This window comes from Corylus avellana, chromosome 6 (genome assembly GCF_965113065.1).
Source record: "Corylus avellana chromosome 6, dhCorAvel1.hap1.2, whole genome shotgun sequence".
NCBI lineage: Eukaryota > Viridiplantae > Streptophyta > Magnoliopsida > Fagales > Betulaceae > Corylus > Corylus avellana.
Genome location: NC_142495.1, coordinates 27,825,705 through 27,844,380, shown reverse-complemented (window position 1 = coordinate 27,844,380; position 18,676 = coordinate 27,825,705). Strand labels below are relative to the sequence as shown.

Here is an 18,676-nt window from a genome sequence, read left to right as displayed (position 1 = left end):
ATGGCTTCGTTCTAATTGAATGATACTTGATCTACAATGGTAACTCTTGACAATCGAAAAACAGGGAAAAGCTTATTTAAAACACAAATTGCAGATCAAAGGCTACATTGTCGGATAGGTTTTCCATCAATTGTAGAACAGGAATGCCAAGTGTTGGCGTGAGTGCATGAATGCAGTTCATACAAGAAGTTGTCTCATGGAGAGCAGAATTGGTACAACATGAAATTTCATAATTTACAGAGAAGAAATGCCCTAGACACATTCCCCCATCTTGTAAAGGGGAGCAAGATCATTCCATCTCCATAGTTGCTACATTTGGGGACTCGGATATTTATTTCCTGCAACCAGCAACATTGTTTCCACATCAGAAAAATTCAATATCGCTTTGCTTACAAAATACTGAAATCATGGGTATGTAAGGGCTATTGAATAGAGAAATCTATGACTTCAGCATAATAGATAGACTATTTACGTAGATACAATCTGAGCTGAATATAAATGCAATATTTGCGGAAGACTCCTTTTAGAGAATGAAGTAACTTGGCGTGCATACTCATGCTTCTGATGCTGTTAAATTTATAACTAATAATCAATTGTTTCTATATAAAGATGCCTGCCACCTCGCCTAGGAAGTAAAAGCTAGTCAGTTCCCAAAGGACTGCCACCTAGCAGAAGTAGCTAAATCTTACCAGAAAGGTAGCAAAGGCCAAAGTCAAAACTCATATACATGCTAGCCTACCAAAATCTAATATTATTAATGAATATCTCAAATGGCTATCCATTGCATCAGCCCTAAATTTTCACAGTAAACTATCTGAAACTTATACCAACCTTCAACGCATTCCCCTTTTGCGTTTAGTTACTACTTCCTCCCATTCATCTAGTAACAATGTGACTCCCTCTTGGAGGGTAGCTCTTCTTCCCTCCGAGTAGTTCCACAATTCTGATATTATGTACCGCCCACTTGGGTTGTAGTCATTTATTTCCATTAAAGCTGTTGTCACGGCCTTGTAAACTTCATCACCCAATTCATTCCTCAGACCTTTCAATTTCTCATCTTCATCATCTATAGCTTGCTGAAACAATGGCATTCATCTTAAGTAAACCGTGTCATGTTAAAAGGGAAGCAAAGAAAATATGTACTATGGGAATATTAGAATATCATTGCAACCAATCTATTAAAAGTTTCAATAATAAATTTGGGCAGCAGAATCATTGAACATTACTTAGATTTTCTAATTCTTAAAAGAATTGTCTCAAAGTACACACAACAGACCAATTAACAAATGCAGATTTACTAATCGAGTACAAATGGATAGACAGCAGAAAGCACACGCTCCCGACAAGCTACATAAGAGGACATTGATAAACTACCAGACAGGCATGCAAGCAGGTCATATGTTCAGACATACCTTCTTTTTTCTTTTTTAGAAAAAAAAAAAAAAAAAATTGTAAGTTCAGACATGTCAATTACAAGGGACTTTGCCTCCTAATTAAAAAATTCAGCCTATCTAATTACACAAGCAACACAATATTTGGCAGCTACAACCAAACTAAAGCAGACTTGAAATCTGACCCTCAAATTTAGAGGAAAGTTTGATAACTGACAATTAAATAACCCGGAGAAGTCACAGAATGCATTCATCCGAGGTAGGAAGATCTTAGATCTTATTCTTATTGCCAATGAATGCCTTGATAGCAAAATGAGATCCGGAGAACTGGAAGTTATTTGTAAAATGGACTTAAAAAAAGCTTATGAGCATGTTAATTAGGATTTTCTTTTCTACATGCTTAGAAGGTGCGGGTTTGGGGAGAAATGGAGCTCATGGATAGCTCATTGTATTTTATCGATGTGTTTCTCAGTTTTGGTGAACGGCTCTCCCACAGGCTTCTTTATTAGCTCTGTGGCTTGAGGCAAGGGGGCCTTTGTCTACTTTGTTGTTTGTTATAGTGATGGTGGCGTTGGGTATGATGATTTCAGTTGCAATGAGTGGAGGTTTGTTGTTTAGCTTCTTTGTGGGGATAGGAATTGATATCTCTCATCTTTTGTTTGCTTGTGATACCTTGTTTTTCTGTGGAGCCGACCCAAATCATCTATGCAATTTACGAAGCTTATTCTTATGTTTTGAGGTTGTGTCGGGTTTGAAGACAAACTTAGCCAAATCATAATAGGTTTCTATGGGAAATGTTGATAATGTGGTTAGGCTGGCTGGGGTGCTGGGTTGTGGGGTTGTCTTTGCACTTGGAAGTATTTTGGTCTTCTGTTGGGGGCATCCTATAAGGCCAAGCATATAAGGGGCGGTGTTATCGAGAAAATAGCCTTGGTTAACTAGTTGGAAAATGTTGTATTTAAATAAAGGTGGTAGGATTACCCTTATCAAGAGCACCCTATCCAACTTACCTACATACTTAATGTCCCTCTTTCCTTTCCCTACAAGTGTTGCAAACTGTATTAAGAAGCTCTAATGTGATTTCTTATAGGGTAGGCAAGGTGAAGAGTTCAAATATCACCTGGTGAGTTGATCCAAGATTTGTATGGCGATCATGCTCTCTTAGGTAAATGGATTTGGTGCTGTAGACTTGAGTCAGAAGCTTGGTGGAGAGTGATAGTGGACTCTAAATTTCATGGGGATTGTGGTGTTCTGGTGAGCCTATTTTGGAAGGGGCCCATTGAGGGCGAGCATGTATTTCTGTTGCTTACAATCAAATTCCTTCTTTTCATCCTTTAAAATGAAACATTATGCCAGATAAAGACATGCAACATGCACAACATTCACGAAAAATAACATACATTACTTACTATGGAACAGATTTAAACCAGAACTACTGAGTAATATCTAGGAGAGGCAGATATTATGATATCTAAGAATAACACCTGATGTTTCCCTTCAATGGTAGTAACTTTGAAAGGATGCCAGTCTGGGTCCTTCAGATATTCCTCCCACAATGAGCAAAGCTCTGAAGCTCTCATATCTGCTTCTTCCTCGCTATACTTTCTCTTCATTGCTTCATGGAATGGTTTATTGTCAAGTGCTCCCATTCTTTTAACACCAATACAAGTACGTCTTACCATTTCTTTCAAGCCCTACAAAGTAAGAGAATTAGTATTTCCTCACATGCTATTGGAACTAGTATTAGGTTTAACACTGCTTAGATCAGAACATAAGGAAGATTCCAATAAGCCAGCCCCATAATCCACAGTCCAAATTAATGTATAACAGGGTAGAACACTGGCCATCCCACTATTCCAAGTGAAAAACGCATTTATACAAACAACCAAAATGTATGTCACTCTAATATAATCAGAATTTGAAACCCACAACTTCTAAATTTCAGGGTCATCTAATAAGTTTGGGGTTGAAAAATAAGGGCATTTTAACTCATGAGTCAATCGCCTCTGGGGATCCTACTATTAATAAATAAATCATAATTTGCATAATCTACATGATATAGCACCCTACTACTAACTTCTAATAAAATGCATACGTTTAGAAGCTTCTTGCAGCTTTTCATTGAAGGGGAAAAGAACATACACTTATTAATTCTTTTCGAGCTTCTTGCAGTTCATCGTTGCTCTTGCGCTCCTTCACTATTAGAGTTTGGTTCAAATCTTCTAAATCTTCAAGCTCCCCTTCTCTTTCTCGCAACTGTTTGAGTATCGCCTCCACCTTTTGCAGAACTTCTACATCTCCATCATCTCCCATGTGCTTCATGACATTTAGTTGCCCTCTCAATTGCTCAATTTCCAATTCCAGCGCTTGTTTTGCATCCAGTTGCTTTTCCAGTTGAATTATTCTATTATGGAGTTTCTCCTTTTGCCTCTGTATGAAATCAATAGTAACATAGAACCGATTTTCTTCTGTGAAATTGGGAAGGAAATGTCGAGATTAATGTTTAAGCACTAAAAAACAACTAACAGACCTTCTGATCTTCAGCCAGTTTCAAGACATTTTCATCAGCCTTCTGTTGCTCCAAAGAGGCCAATTGCAGAGAGCTATTTTTTATGGCATTCTGATAGATAACCAAAAGCAGGGTGGTCAAGCATATCATCTTGCCAAATGCATATATAATCATACAAAAACATTTCAGCTAACACTGCAATTGGTTGAATAAATTTTAAGCAAATAATAGGACTTACATTGACAGTATCAAGTTCAAATAGTTTTCTAATCAATCATTCTGTGGTTACTACATTTGATATTTACCGAGGGGGGAAAAATATGCAGTTGCTCTTCCCCTTCTAGGCAGCATTGAGATGTTGGGATATGCATTATGAATTAGACACACTTGACCATTTCTCTAATATTGAATAAACTTTTTTTAATCAAAGAAAATATACCTCTTCAATAATCATAGCATGTGAATTACGAAATATAAGGAAATTGTGATAGCAATCAAGCCCAAAATAATGATACCTTTTCAATCTCTTCAGCGAGCAATCTTCTTTCACTTTCACTCTGCGCATCACGCTTTTCCAATTCTATCCCACGCATCTCAAGCTCTTTTTTCTGAGATTCCAGTTGCAACTTAATCTTTTCGTGGTCATTAAAAATCCTCTGAAAGTGATCCCTCGCACTCAGTTGCACTTTTCTAAGATCTGTGAGCAAACATGGCACAGATTAATCGATACCAGCCTGACACCAAAAAGGAATAACTGATAATAACAAATCCGATATGGTGAAATCTACACTAGAATTTGCCAAACATTCAGGAACTCTACAGCTGTAAATAGCTAAGAAGATATTCTATTTAACCCAACAAGTGCAGTAGATTGCATTGCACAATCCAGTTCAGGAGATTAAAGAAAAGTAAACACGTGAAATATACAATAAAACAAACCTTCAGTATAAGATTGAACGAGTGTATCTATCTCTTCCATTAAGTTGCTAACAGAGACTGAAGTCTCGCTACATCTTTCCTCCATCTCTTTTAAGTGCCTGTTCTTGAGTTCAATAATGTTTGTCAGATTAGATATAAGTTTATCCTGTTTCCTAGCTTCTTCATCCATAATTTCAGAAATAGTTCTAACATCTCCAATCTTTCGTAGGTGTTCCCCAACAATTCCAGTTGAATTATAGTCATCTGCACGGGCAACCCAAGCATAAAGACCAGATTTTTGGCCATTACTAGTATGCCAGTCCTTTTTCCCATGATGATCTGCCTCATAAGCCCTCTCAAATGACATAGCATTATGTAACCCAGGCCAATCTTTGTGGAATTCCACAATAGCACTTCCTGAATGACCGCGAAAATTCCATAGAGGGTGGACTCTTATGGGATTAAACCCTCTACTTTTCAACTCATCCCTCAGCTTGGATCCACTTTCTCCTACATATCGCCCATCATCTGTCCGTCTAGTTGGCATGTTAACCACAACTCCTGTCCAAGGCCAAACAATTTTCTCATCATGGTCACAGTCAATAGGAGGATCACTCTTGTCAGCAGGTTTTGATGGACCAGCTAAATCTTTTTCCAAATATTTCACCAAAGCAAGGTGATTAGCCTTCTCTTTTGCACTTCTCTTATCCGAACTACTTTTGCCCACCCCAGAAGCATGCTGAAGAAGGTCCTTATATAGATAGTCTCGCTTTCTCTTCTTCGGGCAGTAGGGGCAAGCAAACGTCTCGTCTGAGTTTTTGAAATTGTGGTTCCCACTCTTCAATTCTTCATAAGATTTATCTTCATACTCATCCATTTCAGATTCACTAATATCCGTGTCTGAGCCGTTACCCATCACAACTCCCTTAAAGTTAAAAAATACCTGGAAAATTGAAAAAAAAAAAAAAAAAACACACATAAGAGGTTAAAATCAGCTTTCACGCTTTTCTTACATTGATAATTTCTATTGGTTATTATCAAAATTTCTTTTATAGATGATTTCTCAATTGTTACCACTAGGAAGTGAAACTAGTGTAATCTGAGCAAAAGAGAGAATATAGACATGATCGAGGGTTTAAGGCAGAACTGCTATAATTCATCCAATATTGTACTGTTTTGAATACCGCCCCCCAACACCCCCCCCCCCCCCCCCCCCCCCCCCAAGCAATGGAAGAGCCTTGATCAACCGAGAAGAAATTGGACATTTTGGCTTAACCAGCGTGGAGCTTTCACAATAATTAAACAATTTTCCACATTTAATTCTCTCTTTTTTTTGTTGTTGTCGGCAGGACCATTTCCCACCAAAGGAACATTCTCTACAATACCAAGAACTACATTTTAAAACATTTACTCCATATAATTGGTAGGCCAATTAACCATACTGAGTTAAAATTTGAGCTTTAAACATAACCCAGAGATAATCTTGCAGACTACAATCTAGCACACTCACATAATTCCAACGGCCATCAAACATTCAAAATACACATAACCAGACACCAGTAACAGAAAGTTACTCTTAAACCCCATTTCCAATTCAGCTCAACTAAGCCTCAATCCAACCACATGATCTATTGCCTAAAACTCCGTATTAAACAATTTTAAATAAAAACTAGAATCAAGAAAAGTACAAGCGGATCGGCGGAAAGGAACACAGAAATGACTTTTACAGAGCAGTTTGGAGCTTCAAACTCCAGAACTGAGACACAGAAAGAAAATCAAGCCCAAACAGATCGTGCATTTTAGACTAATTATCCAAACAGATCCATGCATGCAAAGAAAGAAATAAAGAAGAAAATGTGAGCAACAGAGAAGATCACCTTCACAATTGGAGCTTCCCGGGGTCTCCCTTTGAAGACTTGGGAAAGTTGGGGTTTGGGTTTGATCAAGGAACTGGGACAGACATGGAAGTGAAGTGGGTTTGGTGCTGTCAGAGTTGTGCGCGCACCAATACTGCAAAAAGTGTGAGTTCCTGTGACTCTCTGAGAGAGAGAAGGGGAGACTGAACAGCGAAAGACGAAACGCGCGCTTGGAGCGCGTCTGGTGGTTTAGTTGAAAAACGACGAAGAACATTTATGCTAGCCTGGGGGCGCCTCCATTGCCTAACCATGAACTGTCAGTAATCAATCGAGTCCTAAACCATTCAAGCATGGCATGTTGAGAAAAGACGTTGAATTTTTTTTTTAAAAAAAAAAAAAACAAAATGATCTTCCTTTTATCTTTTATCTTTTATCTTTTTTTTTTTATTTTATTTTTTTTTATTTTTATTTTTAAGGAAAAAATGATGTTCTTCAATTTTCCGATTTAGATTATCTATTTTCTTTCACTTTTGTGGTTTTTTAAATTAGAGTCCGATTTTTTTTTTCTTTTTTTTTCTAAGTAAAAGAAGAAAAGAGATATATGGTTCTTTCACACTTCTAAAACGAACGAAAGAGACTATAGGAAAGATCAATTCATTTATTAGTTTGGGTTTTCTCTTATAATTTTTTACAATTTGCTGATATGTATCAATATGTGATTAAAGTTACATCCCTACTATTTTTTTTTTTTAACATTTTTCAATTATATATTAACATATGTCAAAAAAAAATTATAAATGAGTTGCATATCTAACATTTTTGGTCATCAAAATCTATTAAGGCGACAAACTTAAGTGGGCCTTTTTTTAAAAAAATATTTAATTAAATAATTTTAATTTTAAATCATTCTTCTTACATTTGCCCATCATTTTTCTTTTCAGACTTGCAAAATTCATTTTTGTTATCAAATATTTAATACTTTATTCTAAAAATTATTTAATGAATGAACTTAGCCAATATATTGGCTTTAAGTTCAGATGAAACTTGACTTTCCGTTTTTCTCTTTCATTTCTTTTTAAGTTTTGATATCTTTGAATTTAATTCTTTGTATTTATGTTTACTGTAATTGGAGCCTTAATTCAAGAGTATCTGCTAACTTTTTATCATAATAAAATTTTAACCATAATTGAGGCTTTAATTGAAGACAATTGACTAACTTTTTATCATAATTGAGGCTCTATTTTATTTATTTATTTATTTTATAAAAGGAAACTTAAGTATACTAGAGTTATTTGGGGCCTTATTTTTATTGGGGGCTTAGACAATTACCTAATTTACTTAAGCATTGAGCTAGCATTGAGTTGGCTGGAAATTACACTTCATAAAGTAAAGGTTATTAGATAATTGAATCATCCTTTTCCTATTTTCCTCTCCTTAAAATTGATAAACGTTATCTTCTTATCAATATTTATAACTCAAAATATTAAAAATTGTAATCTAATTACCTAAGAAAATGTCAAAAAAAACATCAAATCCCACGTATTAGTTATCTTATAATTATGAAATTAAAACAGATTAAATGCATCAAATTTACGTGAGAGAGCTCACGTGTGAACATCATAAGGAAGCCACAGACTATCTTTTCCGCGGCTGCACGTGCCTAGTACTTTGCACTCGCCTTGGGGACGGCATTGGGAATAATTTAGTCACGACTGACGGACTGAGGCACGATATTAGAAAGATTCATGAAGAGCCGTTGTGCATAACGGGTGACCTTCATTATCTACTTTAACGGTGTACTGTATTGTGGAGTACTACTTCTTCTTCTTTTTTGTACTCTTTAAAAGGTAAAATATATATAAATACACATTCCACTCCAATTCCCCTTTAATCAATACTTTTAAAAAAATTCAACAAAAACAAAGAGAATCCACATGTAATCCTAAAAATAAGACGACCTAAAAGTTAAAAGACGCTCACACTATCCATAAGCAAGCAAAGTTAGTTAGATCTTTGGCTTGCTTCAAATTCTACTTTGTTGATGCTATTTTTTGGTCGGTTGATCAAGATCTAGAGGATCGGGCCATTTTTTTTTTGGCTCATTTCCTATTTGTTTGTATTTTCTGCATTATATTACTGTTTTGGGTTTGTTGTTAGGGAGCCCAATCATTTTTGGGTATTTTAATTTAGTGTACCCTATCCTTATTTGCTTAGGAAAAAAAAAAAAAAGATTATATTAAAAATTTCAAATCCATCAAAAAAGCGATTAATTACTTGAAGAATTACGGACATCTTTAAATAAGTTGACTTTAAATTTAACACAAAACAAAATCTCTTTTTTATTTATTTTTTATTTTTTGAATAATCTAGCATTTCTCTCACGTCAAGAAGTATATACATTGTAGCAACTACCATAATTCTCACTATAATAGATATAGAATATTTGCCTCCAAATTGGCCGGGACTCGGGAGTGCATCTGCCGAATAAACTTCTTCCAATTCCTATGAGCCAAATGAATATTACATCTATATATGCTGAAGATTACACCAAATCTTCAGAAACGACAGCAAAGAAAGAGATGGTCACCCAACCCATAGAAAATACATTTCATCTCTTGGCTTGGGTATACAATCACCTTCTAATTGCAAGCCAAAAAATAAAAGAGTGGTGATGAATAATTTTATTGTGGCATACTAACTTGTGTTATAACGCATTAGCTAGGGTCACAATCTCGAGCTCTCCCAAGCCCTCTTAAATGAGAAAGCACAATTAGGAACCGTCAACCAAGACACCTTGTCCCAAATAACGCCTCTGATTAAGGTCCAAAATCTTCCTCTAAGACCAAGAGCAATCCCCACGAGTCATCACATATCCCATAAACACCTATTTATGAGAAGATTAGAGTTAACAAACTTAACTCCATAGAGTTCTCATTATATATATATATATATATATATATATATATATATGTGTGTGTGCGCGCGCGCGCGTGTGTGTGTTTCAACATAGCCATTTTATTTATATGTGTCCCTTAACATATAAGAAATACATTTTTTTAATAGTATGTGCTACCATCTGGCTTGCACAAAACTTTCTTTCGACCCAGTATCTAAAAGTGCCACACGTACGTCCCTTAATATATGAAAATCAATTTTTTTTTTTTTTTTTTAATAACATATGATTCTTACAATATTTATTTTTAATAAAATTAATGTAAAAAAGCATGTGTTTCTCGCGTAATATTTTTAGAAATTGTATTAAAAAAATTCATACAACTTAGTTCCTAAGAAATTAATATTGGAGTGAGATTTTATCATGAATAATTTTTTAAAACTTAATAATAAATTTTAAACAAAAAATGACGTCGAAAAAGAGAAGCATGAATGCGACATGATCAGTTTGTCGTAACACAGGTGACCGAGTCATTAGTCAAAAGTCTTCTTCTTTTTGTTTGGCATGCACGTGTGAGACATCTTCCTTTACATAATATGGTTAATTAAGACTGAAGATCAGTCGAGTGAGTCCTGAAATTAATGGTTAAAAGACATTATAGTTAGTTTCTTTACCTGATTTGATCAAGACATGATCTGGGAGTATATATATATATATATATATATACTGCCGTTTTCACTTTATCTTTTAATAGTTATTTTGCTTTATTAGTCAAATACATAAAAGAAATTACTTATCCAAAGAAGTCTTTAACTTACCAAAACAATTAAAATTTAATTGAAAACCATAAAAGTCTTTTACTCATGTCTTTTTTTTTTTTTTTTTTTTTTTGTATAATGTAAGATACTTAATTTCGAAATGATAAGTCATCTAATTGTTAATTATAAGATAGTTTTTTATGACTCAATCTGATGAACTTGACCAAAAATATTAATGGAAGTTTTGCTCTTAAAAAATGCCAGGATTTGTCATAAATAGATGCCATGATGCATGTGGTCTCATCAAAGTGCCTAAATTGCCATGGCAAAGAAATTAAGTACACAAGGAGTCGGACTGAGGCTATTTACTATATTGATTGCTGCACTTGCGTGGCTTTGGATTTTCATTGGTTGATTTTATGATTTTTAAAAAGGGTCCGATATATATATATATATAAACACACGTAAAAAACTGTTGTTGAGCAAGCTGTTTCTGCAAATTAAGGTTTTCTGATCCACATCTTTTACTTAAAACGTTAAACGACAACAATTAAATGCGTATAGAATTATAGAAATAAACAAACGTGAAAACAAGCAGTTTACAAGTAAACAAGTAGAACTATAGACTAGTCCAAGTACACCCAAGTTGAGGGCGGCAGGGCCGGCTCAGGCCCTAGGCGAGTTAGTCCCTCGCCAAGGGCCCCCAATTTAATAAGGCCTTAAAAAAAAAATTTAAAAAAAAAAAAAAAAATTTGACCAAAAAAAAAAATTGAAGGCCCAAATGTTATTTAATAGGGCCTAAATTTTGTTTTTATCCAAATTAATTTAATGCCTCAATTTAATAAGACCCCAATTAATAAGCTCACTATAAATTTTAAAAATAATTCAAAAAATAATTAAAAAAGGACAAAGCATTAAAGCCTTATACATCATTACGCCAATTCCCTAAAGCGCTTGATGCTACAGTACACGCCTGACGCTACAGTACACGCCTACATCATTCATTCATCCTCTTGCCCTCTTTATAGAAATTTTTTGTTTTTGATGAGAAAATATAAACGTTAGAAATAAAATATTACCATTTATTTTCTATTTATTATTTAGCCATCTAGGGAAAGTCAAGAGCCAAAAATATAAACTGCTGTCAATCATGGGCATTTTAAATATCAGTCTATATAGAAAACAATTCAACTCTCTTCTATTTTCTTGACTCTTCTCTCTAGGGTTTCCTTCCGGCACCCAGAGGTGAAGCTTTGTATCCCCCGTCCTTAGGGTGGAGAGGGCACTGTACCGGAGCAATCGAAAGGAGAAGTTAGGAGCGATGGGGAACACAGCAGAGGAATTATCCCGCCTATGGGAGAATCTTACGTTGATGGACGAGGAGGGGGCTGACCTTGCTATAGGAGAGGCAGATATAGCTCCTGTGGCTGCAAGGGGAAATGCCTGTATTGTTGGAAAACTGTTAGCAGATCGAATTGTGGGAAAGGACATTCTCAAGACACCATTGATCCGAGCTTGGCATCCATCTGATCGGGTTACTTTTAAATCTTTGGGCGCAAATTTGTTCATTATCGAGTTTGCGAATGAATGTGACAAAATCCGCATTCTAGAAGGCAGGCCGTGGAAATTTGATGATCATCTTTTTGCTGTAGTCGATTATGATGGAGTTACTTCACCATTCCAATTGGAGTTCGACAAAGCTTCATTCTGGGTCCGTATGTTTGGGCTTCCTTTATCCTGCATGGGTAGAGAGGTGGGAATGAAAATTGGGGCCTCGGTGGGAGAAGTTGAAGATATTGACGTCACAGAGGAAGGTGTAGGGTGGGGGGAGTTCCTGAGAGTTCGTATCCGGCTGGATCTCTCCAAACCCCTCTCACGTGGAAGAACTATAAATCTGAGGGGAAAGTCTATTTGGATTGCTTTCCAATATGAGAGGATCCCATGGTATTGCTTCACTTGTGGAGTTATTAAGCATGGAAAGAATGGGTGTGGAGGACCAGCAGGCAGGAGAATCCATGGGGCGGAAAGAAAGTAGAGTTCGGCCCATGGCTTCGGGTCCCATCACCAACGCGAAGATTTGGGAGGGGTGGAGGATGGGTGGCAGGGGGGAGAAACAGCCATGCCCACCCAGAATTTTCTTCCGGAGGTTCTGGACACCAACGCAGAGAAGGGAATGGCAAAAAAGGGAAGGCGGAGAATGACCAAAGTGATGGAGGATCATCTGAAACGGCAAAGACTCCGGCGAGGGGTATTTTGGGCACTCAAAGTCATTCTGACTACCCCAATTCAAGGTGCGCAGATCCTGGAAAACTTCAGTTACGGGATGAGGAGTTTAATGGGGGAGAAGATTCTGGCGATAATGAAGGAGATTATGATTTGGGTCCTAATGGGGTGGGGAGCAATAATGTAAAAGATTTGGGAGTAATGACACGGAGCCAATCTTTAACTGAGCATCTTTCAAGTGGGGGAAAAAATATTTATGTGGGCCAATGGGACTCTATTAAAGAGAAGATGGTGTGGGCCACTATAGATAATAACACCAAAATAGATGGGCTTCAAGGTGGCGAGACAAGTGGGAATTGTGCAATTCATTCAACTGACGGTCCTGCTGAGGTGGCTCCAATGTTTGTTTTCGGAAACTCAAAAGTTCAAGGCAGCACTGCAGCGAGTTCAACGAAGAGCCATAGATCGAAGACCCCCGTTAAGAGACAAAGTGCAACGTACTCGATGGGGCGGGTGCAGTCGGTGTGTGCTGACCAGGGGGACCTCGGTCAAGGGAAAAGAAAGAACCTGGACAGGGCTGGAGGAGATGACCGAGACACAGAAAAAAAGAATAAAAGAGGAAGGGGGGAAGAGAGCTATGTTGGCGAAGGTACGGCGGCGGTTGCTTTGCAACCCCGCCATCATACATGAGTCTTTTAAGTTGGAACTGTCGAGGGCTTGGGAACCCTCGGACAGTTCGGGACCTTCATCAAATGGTGAAGGAAAAGCGACCCACGGTGGTTTTCCTTATGGAAACCAAAGTGCACGACAAGAATTTGGATTTTTTGAGGATCAAACTTGGGATGCATAATATGTTTGTGGTGGATAGTGTAGGGAAAAGCGGAGGTTTGATCCTATTGTGGAAAAATAATTTTATGGTGGAGATACAAAACTATAGTAGGCGACATATCAATGCTATCGTTCGCACGCATGCAAGTGGGATGGAGTGGAAACTCACAGGTTTTTATGGCCATCCCGAGGTAGCCAAGAGAAGGGAAGCTTGGAATCTACTTCGGTATTTATCGTCTTTTGCCCCTACCCCTTGGCTGTGTGTCGGAGATTTTAACGAGATAATTTGTTTGTCCGAACAAAAGGGAGCTGTTGCAAAAACTAGAAGACAAATGGAGGATTTCCAGAATGCTTTGGAGGAGTGTAGGCTCAGTGATATGGGTTTCCAAGGGTCTAAATTCACTTGGACTAATGGTAGAACGGATAAGGAGTTTACGCAAGAACGCTTGGATCGGGCCGTTGCTAACGCTGAATGGCTTTCAACCTTTGCTTGTTCCGAAGTGCAGGTGCTGGCCAGACGCAATTCAGACCATAATCCTCTCCTCCTATGTCTTGAGGGCTGTGGCGTCAGGAGAAGAGCTGGCCGTCCATTCCGCTTTGAGGCTAATTGGGAGTCATTTCCAGATTTCAAGCAAGAGGTGGGCAATAGTTGGCACATGAAACAAAGGGGGCAGAATCCACTGCAGAATGTACACGGGAAGCTCCAGGCCTGCAAGCGATCCATTTTGAAATGGGTTAAAAAAACAGTCCATGTTACAGAAGATATTATTCAGTCCAAAACAAAAGAACTTGAAGAGTTGCAAAGGGTGGAAGGGAACATTAATTTGGAGGCTGAACGTGCTCTAGTGGAAGAGGTGAATGGGATGTTAGAGCAAGAAGACACAAATGGAGGCAAAGAGCTAAGGAGAATTGGCTTATCCATGGAGATCGTAATACGAAGTTCTTTCATGCGTGTGCCACGCAACGGAGAACTAGTAATACCATTTTGCAGATTGTAGATGGAAATGGCCAAACGTGGGATACGACGGAGGGGATTGAGAAGGCTTTTGTGGCTCATTATATGAGCCTCTTTACTTCGGCTCGGCCGAGTGCTATTGCTGATTGTATAAATGCTGTGGAGCGGAAGGTGACTTGTGAAATGGGCAGCAAACTCTTGGCACCTTTCACGACAGAGGAGATTGGAGTTGCGCTTAAACAGATGGCGCCATTAAAAGCACCAGGCCCCGATGGATACACGGCTGGATTCTACCAAAAGCATTGGAGTACGGTAGGCCCGGAGGTATGTGAAGCGGTCCTACATTTTCTCAATTTTGCTGTTATGGAACCTGTTGTTAATACAACTCACATTGCATTGATTCCGAAAAAAAATAATCCCCAATGTGTCTCTGATTATAGGCCTATTAGTTTATGTAATGTATTGTATAAGATTATATCAAAAGTTTTAGCTAATAGGCTCAAGGAGGTCCTCCCTCATGTAATTTCACCCTTTCAAAGTGCTTTTCTTCCAGGACGATTAATTACAGATAATATATTAGCAGCTTATGAAACTTTACATTCCATGCATACCCGTATGTGGAGCAAAGTAGGCTACATGGGCATTAAGCTGGATATGAGTAAAGCTTACGACAGGGTGGAGTGGGTGTTCTTGGAGTTAGTAATGCACAAGATGGGGTTCCCTGCAAGGTGGGTTCAATTGATCATGGAGTGTGTTCGAACAGTCACTTACGCTATTATTGTCAATGGGCAGCCGGTTGGCCATATAATCCCAGAGAGAGGTTTGAGACAGGGGGATCCATTATCACCATATCTCTTCCTTATATGTGCAGAGGCGCTGAGTTCTATGCTAAGTAGAGCGGAGGACAATGGGGTTATTACAGGGGTGCCTACTTCGAAGAATGGCCCACGACTCAGCCATCTCTTCTTTGCGGACGATAGCCTTCTATTTTGTAAGGCTAACTCGGTGGAATGGAGACGGCTTACTAAGATTTTAGACAAATATGAAGTGGCCTCAGGACAGAAGTTGAACAAGGACAAGACCTCTCTATTTTTTAGTCGAAATACAAGTGATGCTAAAAGAGAAGAAATTACCCGGATGTCAGGTTTACAAGCCATCGATAAATATGAGAAATACTTGGGGTTGCCAACTTTAGTGGGAAGATCGAGATCAAAAGCTTTCAAAAGTATTAAGGATAGAGTGTGGAATCGTTTGCAAAATTGGAAAGTCAATTTCCTTTCCCAGGCGGGGAAGGAAATTTTGTTGAAGGCCGTTATTCAAGCCATCCCTACCTATTGTATGTCGGTGTTTTTAATGCCGGTCTCATTATGTAAGGATATTAATAGGCTTATGCAGAGGTTCTGGTGGGGGCATAAGGAGAATTTCTCCAAAATCCATTGGATGAGTTGGGAACGGATGAGTACGGCCAAGGCAAAGGGGGGTCTCGGATTCAGAGATTTGGTCTTATTTAATAAGGCGCTTTTAGCAAAACAAATTTGGAGACTATTACAAAATCCGGATTCCCTTGTAGCTCGTATTTTTAAAGCAAAATATTACCCTACAATGTGGATTCTAGATGCTCAAGTGAGGATAAGGCCCTCATTGGCATGGAGGAGCATCATCTCGGCTAAGGATATTATAAAGAAAGGGACCATATGGAGGGTAGGAGATGGGAGAGACATCCGGGTTTGGGGAGATTGTTGGCTCCCACAACCAACCTCTTTTGCCGTCCAATCAACACCGACTACACTTGCGGATAATTCCATGGTGCATGTTCTGATTGATGCGGCTACGGGGAGATGGAAACATGACTTAATCTCAGAAAATTTTTCTGAGGAGGAAGCAACAGTGATACAGAACATACCACTCAGTCCTTTATTCCCAAGAGATAAATTAATTTGGAGATGTACAGCCAATGGACAGTTCTCCGTCCGAAGTGCCTATCATTTGGCTGTCGATTGGCAAGCTGAGGCACGTGGGGGTCCGTCCAACCAGGTACGAGGGAGAGAGACATGGAAAGTGTGCTGGAAATTGAACGTCCCTAACACAATGAAGATGTTTGTATGGAGAGCTTGCCACAATCTGCTGCCAACTAAAGCCAATTTGTGTAAGAGAAAAGTGACTGATTCACCTTTATGCCCAATCTGTTCTATGGAGGAGGAAAGCACGGAGCACATTATATGGTCCTGCCCGTCAGCCTCTGATGTGTGGAGCTGCGGTCCCATCAAATTACAGAAAAGTATATGTGGTATGGGAAACTTTTTGCAGTTGTTTGAAGACTTGATTGACCGATATGAGCAACATGAGATGGAACTCTTTGCGGTGGTAGCTAGAAGCATATGGATGAGACGTAATAATGTAGTTCATGGGAGTTTTTTCACTCCTCCCAAACAATTATTTGTAAAAGCTGCTGCTGAACTAGAACACTTCCAGCGGGCTATAGAGCAGCCAGAGGGGCCGGAGATTACTATCCACAATCCACAAGTGTGTCGGTGGCAGCCCCCCCCCGGGAAGAACGATCAAAGTGAACTGGGACGCTGCTTTAGACCACCGGAACTGCTGCGTTGGGTTGGGTTTCTTAGCAAGGGATGCAGATGGCAGATTCCTGATGGCTTGCGGGATCAAGATGAGGATAGAAGTGGAGCCTACGACTGCAGAAGCACTAGCGGCATTGCATGCCGTGATTTTTGCCATAGAGATGGGCTATTCGAAGGTTCTCTTTGAAGGAGATGCTTTAGTGATTGTGAATGCAATAAATTCTAAGGAAGCATGTGAGAGTAGCTATGGCCATTTTGTGGAGGATGTGAAGCGGCTACTGGGAGGGTTCATATTATCAAGCTTTGTGCATGTGTCTAGGGGAGCAAATTCTGCTGCCCATCATTTAGCAAAAGAAGCTTGTACCCATGTCACTGACAAACATTGGTGGCATTGTATTCCATCTTGTATTGATGGTATTGTTAGGAAGGAGGAGACCCCACTCCTCTTTTCTTGATTTGCTCTTTGTGAGCTTCAATAAAATTCCACTATTATTCAAAAAAAAAAAATATCAGTCTATATTTTCCACTTTACCTCTCCTCTTTGCTTGCTCTTTTCTGAGTTTTTCTTCTCTGCCTATCTCATCATTTTCTCTTCCTCTCCGACTCCGAGTGACTAAGTCTCTTGTCCTATATAGGACAAGAGACTTAGTGACTATCTCCAAGAACTGCTTCATAATTCCTTTGCCAAATCAGGTTTTATTGTTCTATTTTTGTCATTTATTTTATTATAGTCATAATTTTTTTTTTGATAAATCGTGTTTGTTTAATTTGTTAGTATTTTTAATTAAACATGTCTACTAGAAAATATGCATCTGGATATGAAAAACTTAAAAAAAAAAAAAAAAAAAAAAAAAAAATTGAATGAATCTAAAAAAGGAGCTCTAAATAAATTTGTTATTAGCAATAAACAAAATATTGAGGATAATTTAGGTGAAAAACTCATAAATGAACAAGAAACTCATAAAAAAGAATTAGAAGATAATGAAAATGTTATTGATGTATTTAAATCTATTGCTATATATATATATATATATATATATATGTTACTTTAAAAAAGAAAAAAAAATGAATTAAAAAAAAAAAATTGTTACTTAAAAAAAAAAAAAAATTTAGGCTAAATTTCAAAGTTTTGCCTAACGCCCCAAAATATGTTGAGCCGGCCCTAGTTGAGGGAAAATGTTAAAGGAACTTCCATGAGTGACTTGTGAATATATACTACAAGTGAAGTCTACACGTACACCCCAATTTCCAAGTTAACACGCTCGCAGTCATATGTTGGACTATGTCTTCATTTGTATGTATATAAAGACATACAAACTGTGAAACTTTTAATCATTTCTTATTGTCTTCTTCATCCTACTCTCCATACAAGGGAAGAATCTCGATCGCGTGGCTTTGGAATCATCCTGGTGACTGGTGAGTTAATTATATATAAGAGCTTATATTAATTTGTCTAATAATTTGTATATACTTCTGTTTTTTAACCACCCCATTTGGCTATTGAAAATGATACGGTCACTTCCAAGCTAGTCTCAAGGATAGGCGAACCACTTTTTTTAACCAAATTAATAAAGTCTAAAGTGTGAGTCTCCTTAAGAAATCTTATTCAATATTAGATCATAAAACTCCGAATTTATCTATCTTTTTTGCTTCCTGTAGCAGCTGCTGGACCTGTTGCAACTCAACCTTCGTAGAAGATCACGAACACCCGCTTAGTTTTATAAGGAATCCAAGAGCACTTTACAAGTGTGATGGCTGTAAAGAAATAG

The 18,676-nt window shown here is 37.9% G+C and overlaps 1 protein-coding gene across 1 annotated transcript; it reads right to left on the bottom strand.

Moving 5' to 3' along the window:
• Positions 1-59: 59 nt before the first annotated feature.
• On the bottom strand, positions 60-6,900 carry IDN2 (XH/XS domain-containing protein). Its single transcript, XM_059599910.2, has 8 exons — positions 6,696-6,900; positions 4,840-5,761; positions 4,416-4,597; positions 3,922-4,011; positions 3,534-3,821; positions 2,876-3,085; positions 832-1,076; positions 60-338 (listed from the first exon to the last, which is right to left on the bottom strand). The coding sequence occupies exons 2-7, from the start codon at positions 5,732-5,734 to the stop codon at positions 834-836; spliced, it is 1,908 nt and encodes a 635-aa protein (XP_059455893.1). The 5' UTR covers positions 5,735-5,761; positions 6,696-6,900; the 3' UTR covers positions 60-338; positions 832-833.
• Between the last annotated feature and the right edge of the window lie 11,776 nt (positions 6,901-18,676).

Bases quoted from the DNA above. Each gene is read 5' to 3' on its own strand.
- IDN2 (XM_059599910.2), bottom strand. From the start codon at position 5,734: ATGGGTAACGGCTCAGACACGGATATTAGTGAATCTGAAATGGATGAG. The intron at 4,012-4,415 runs GTATCATTATTT...GTTATCTATCAG, and splicing joins TCGCTGAAGAGATTGAAAAG to AATGCCATAAAAAATAGCTC. The intron at 1,077-2,875 runs GTGTTATTCTTA...CCATTGTTTCAG, and splicing joins CCATTGAAGGGAAACATCAG to CAAGCTATAGATGATGAAGA.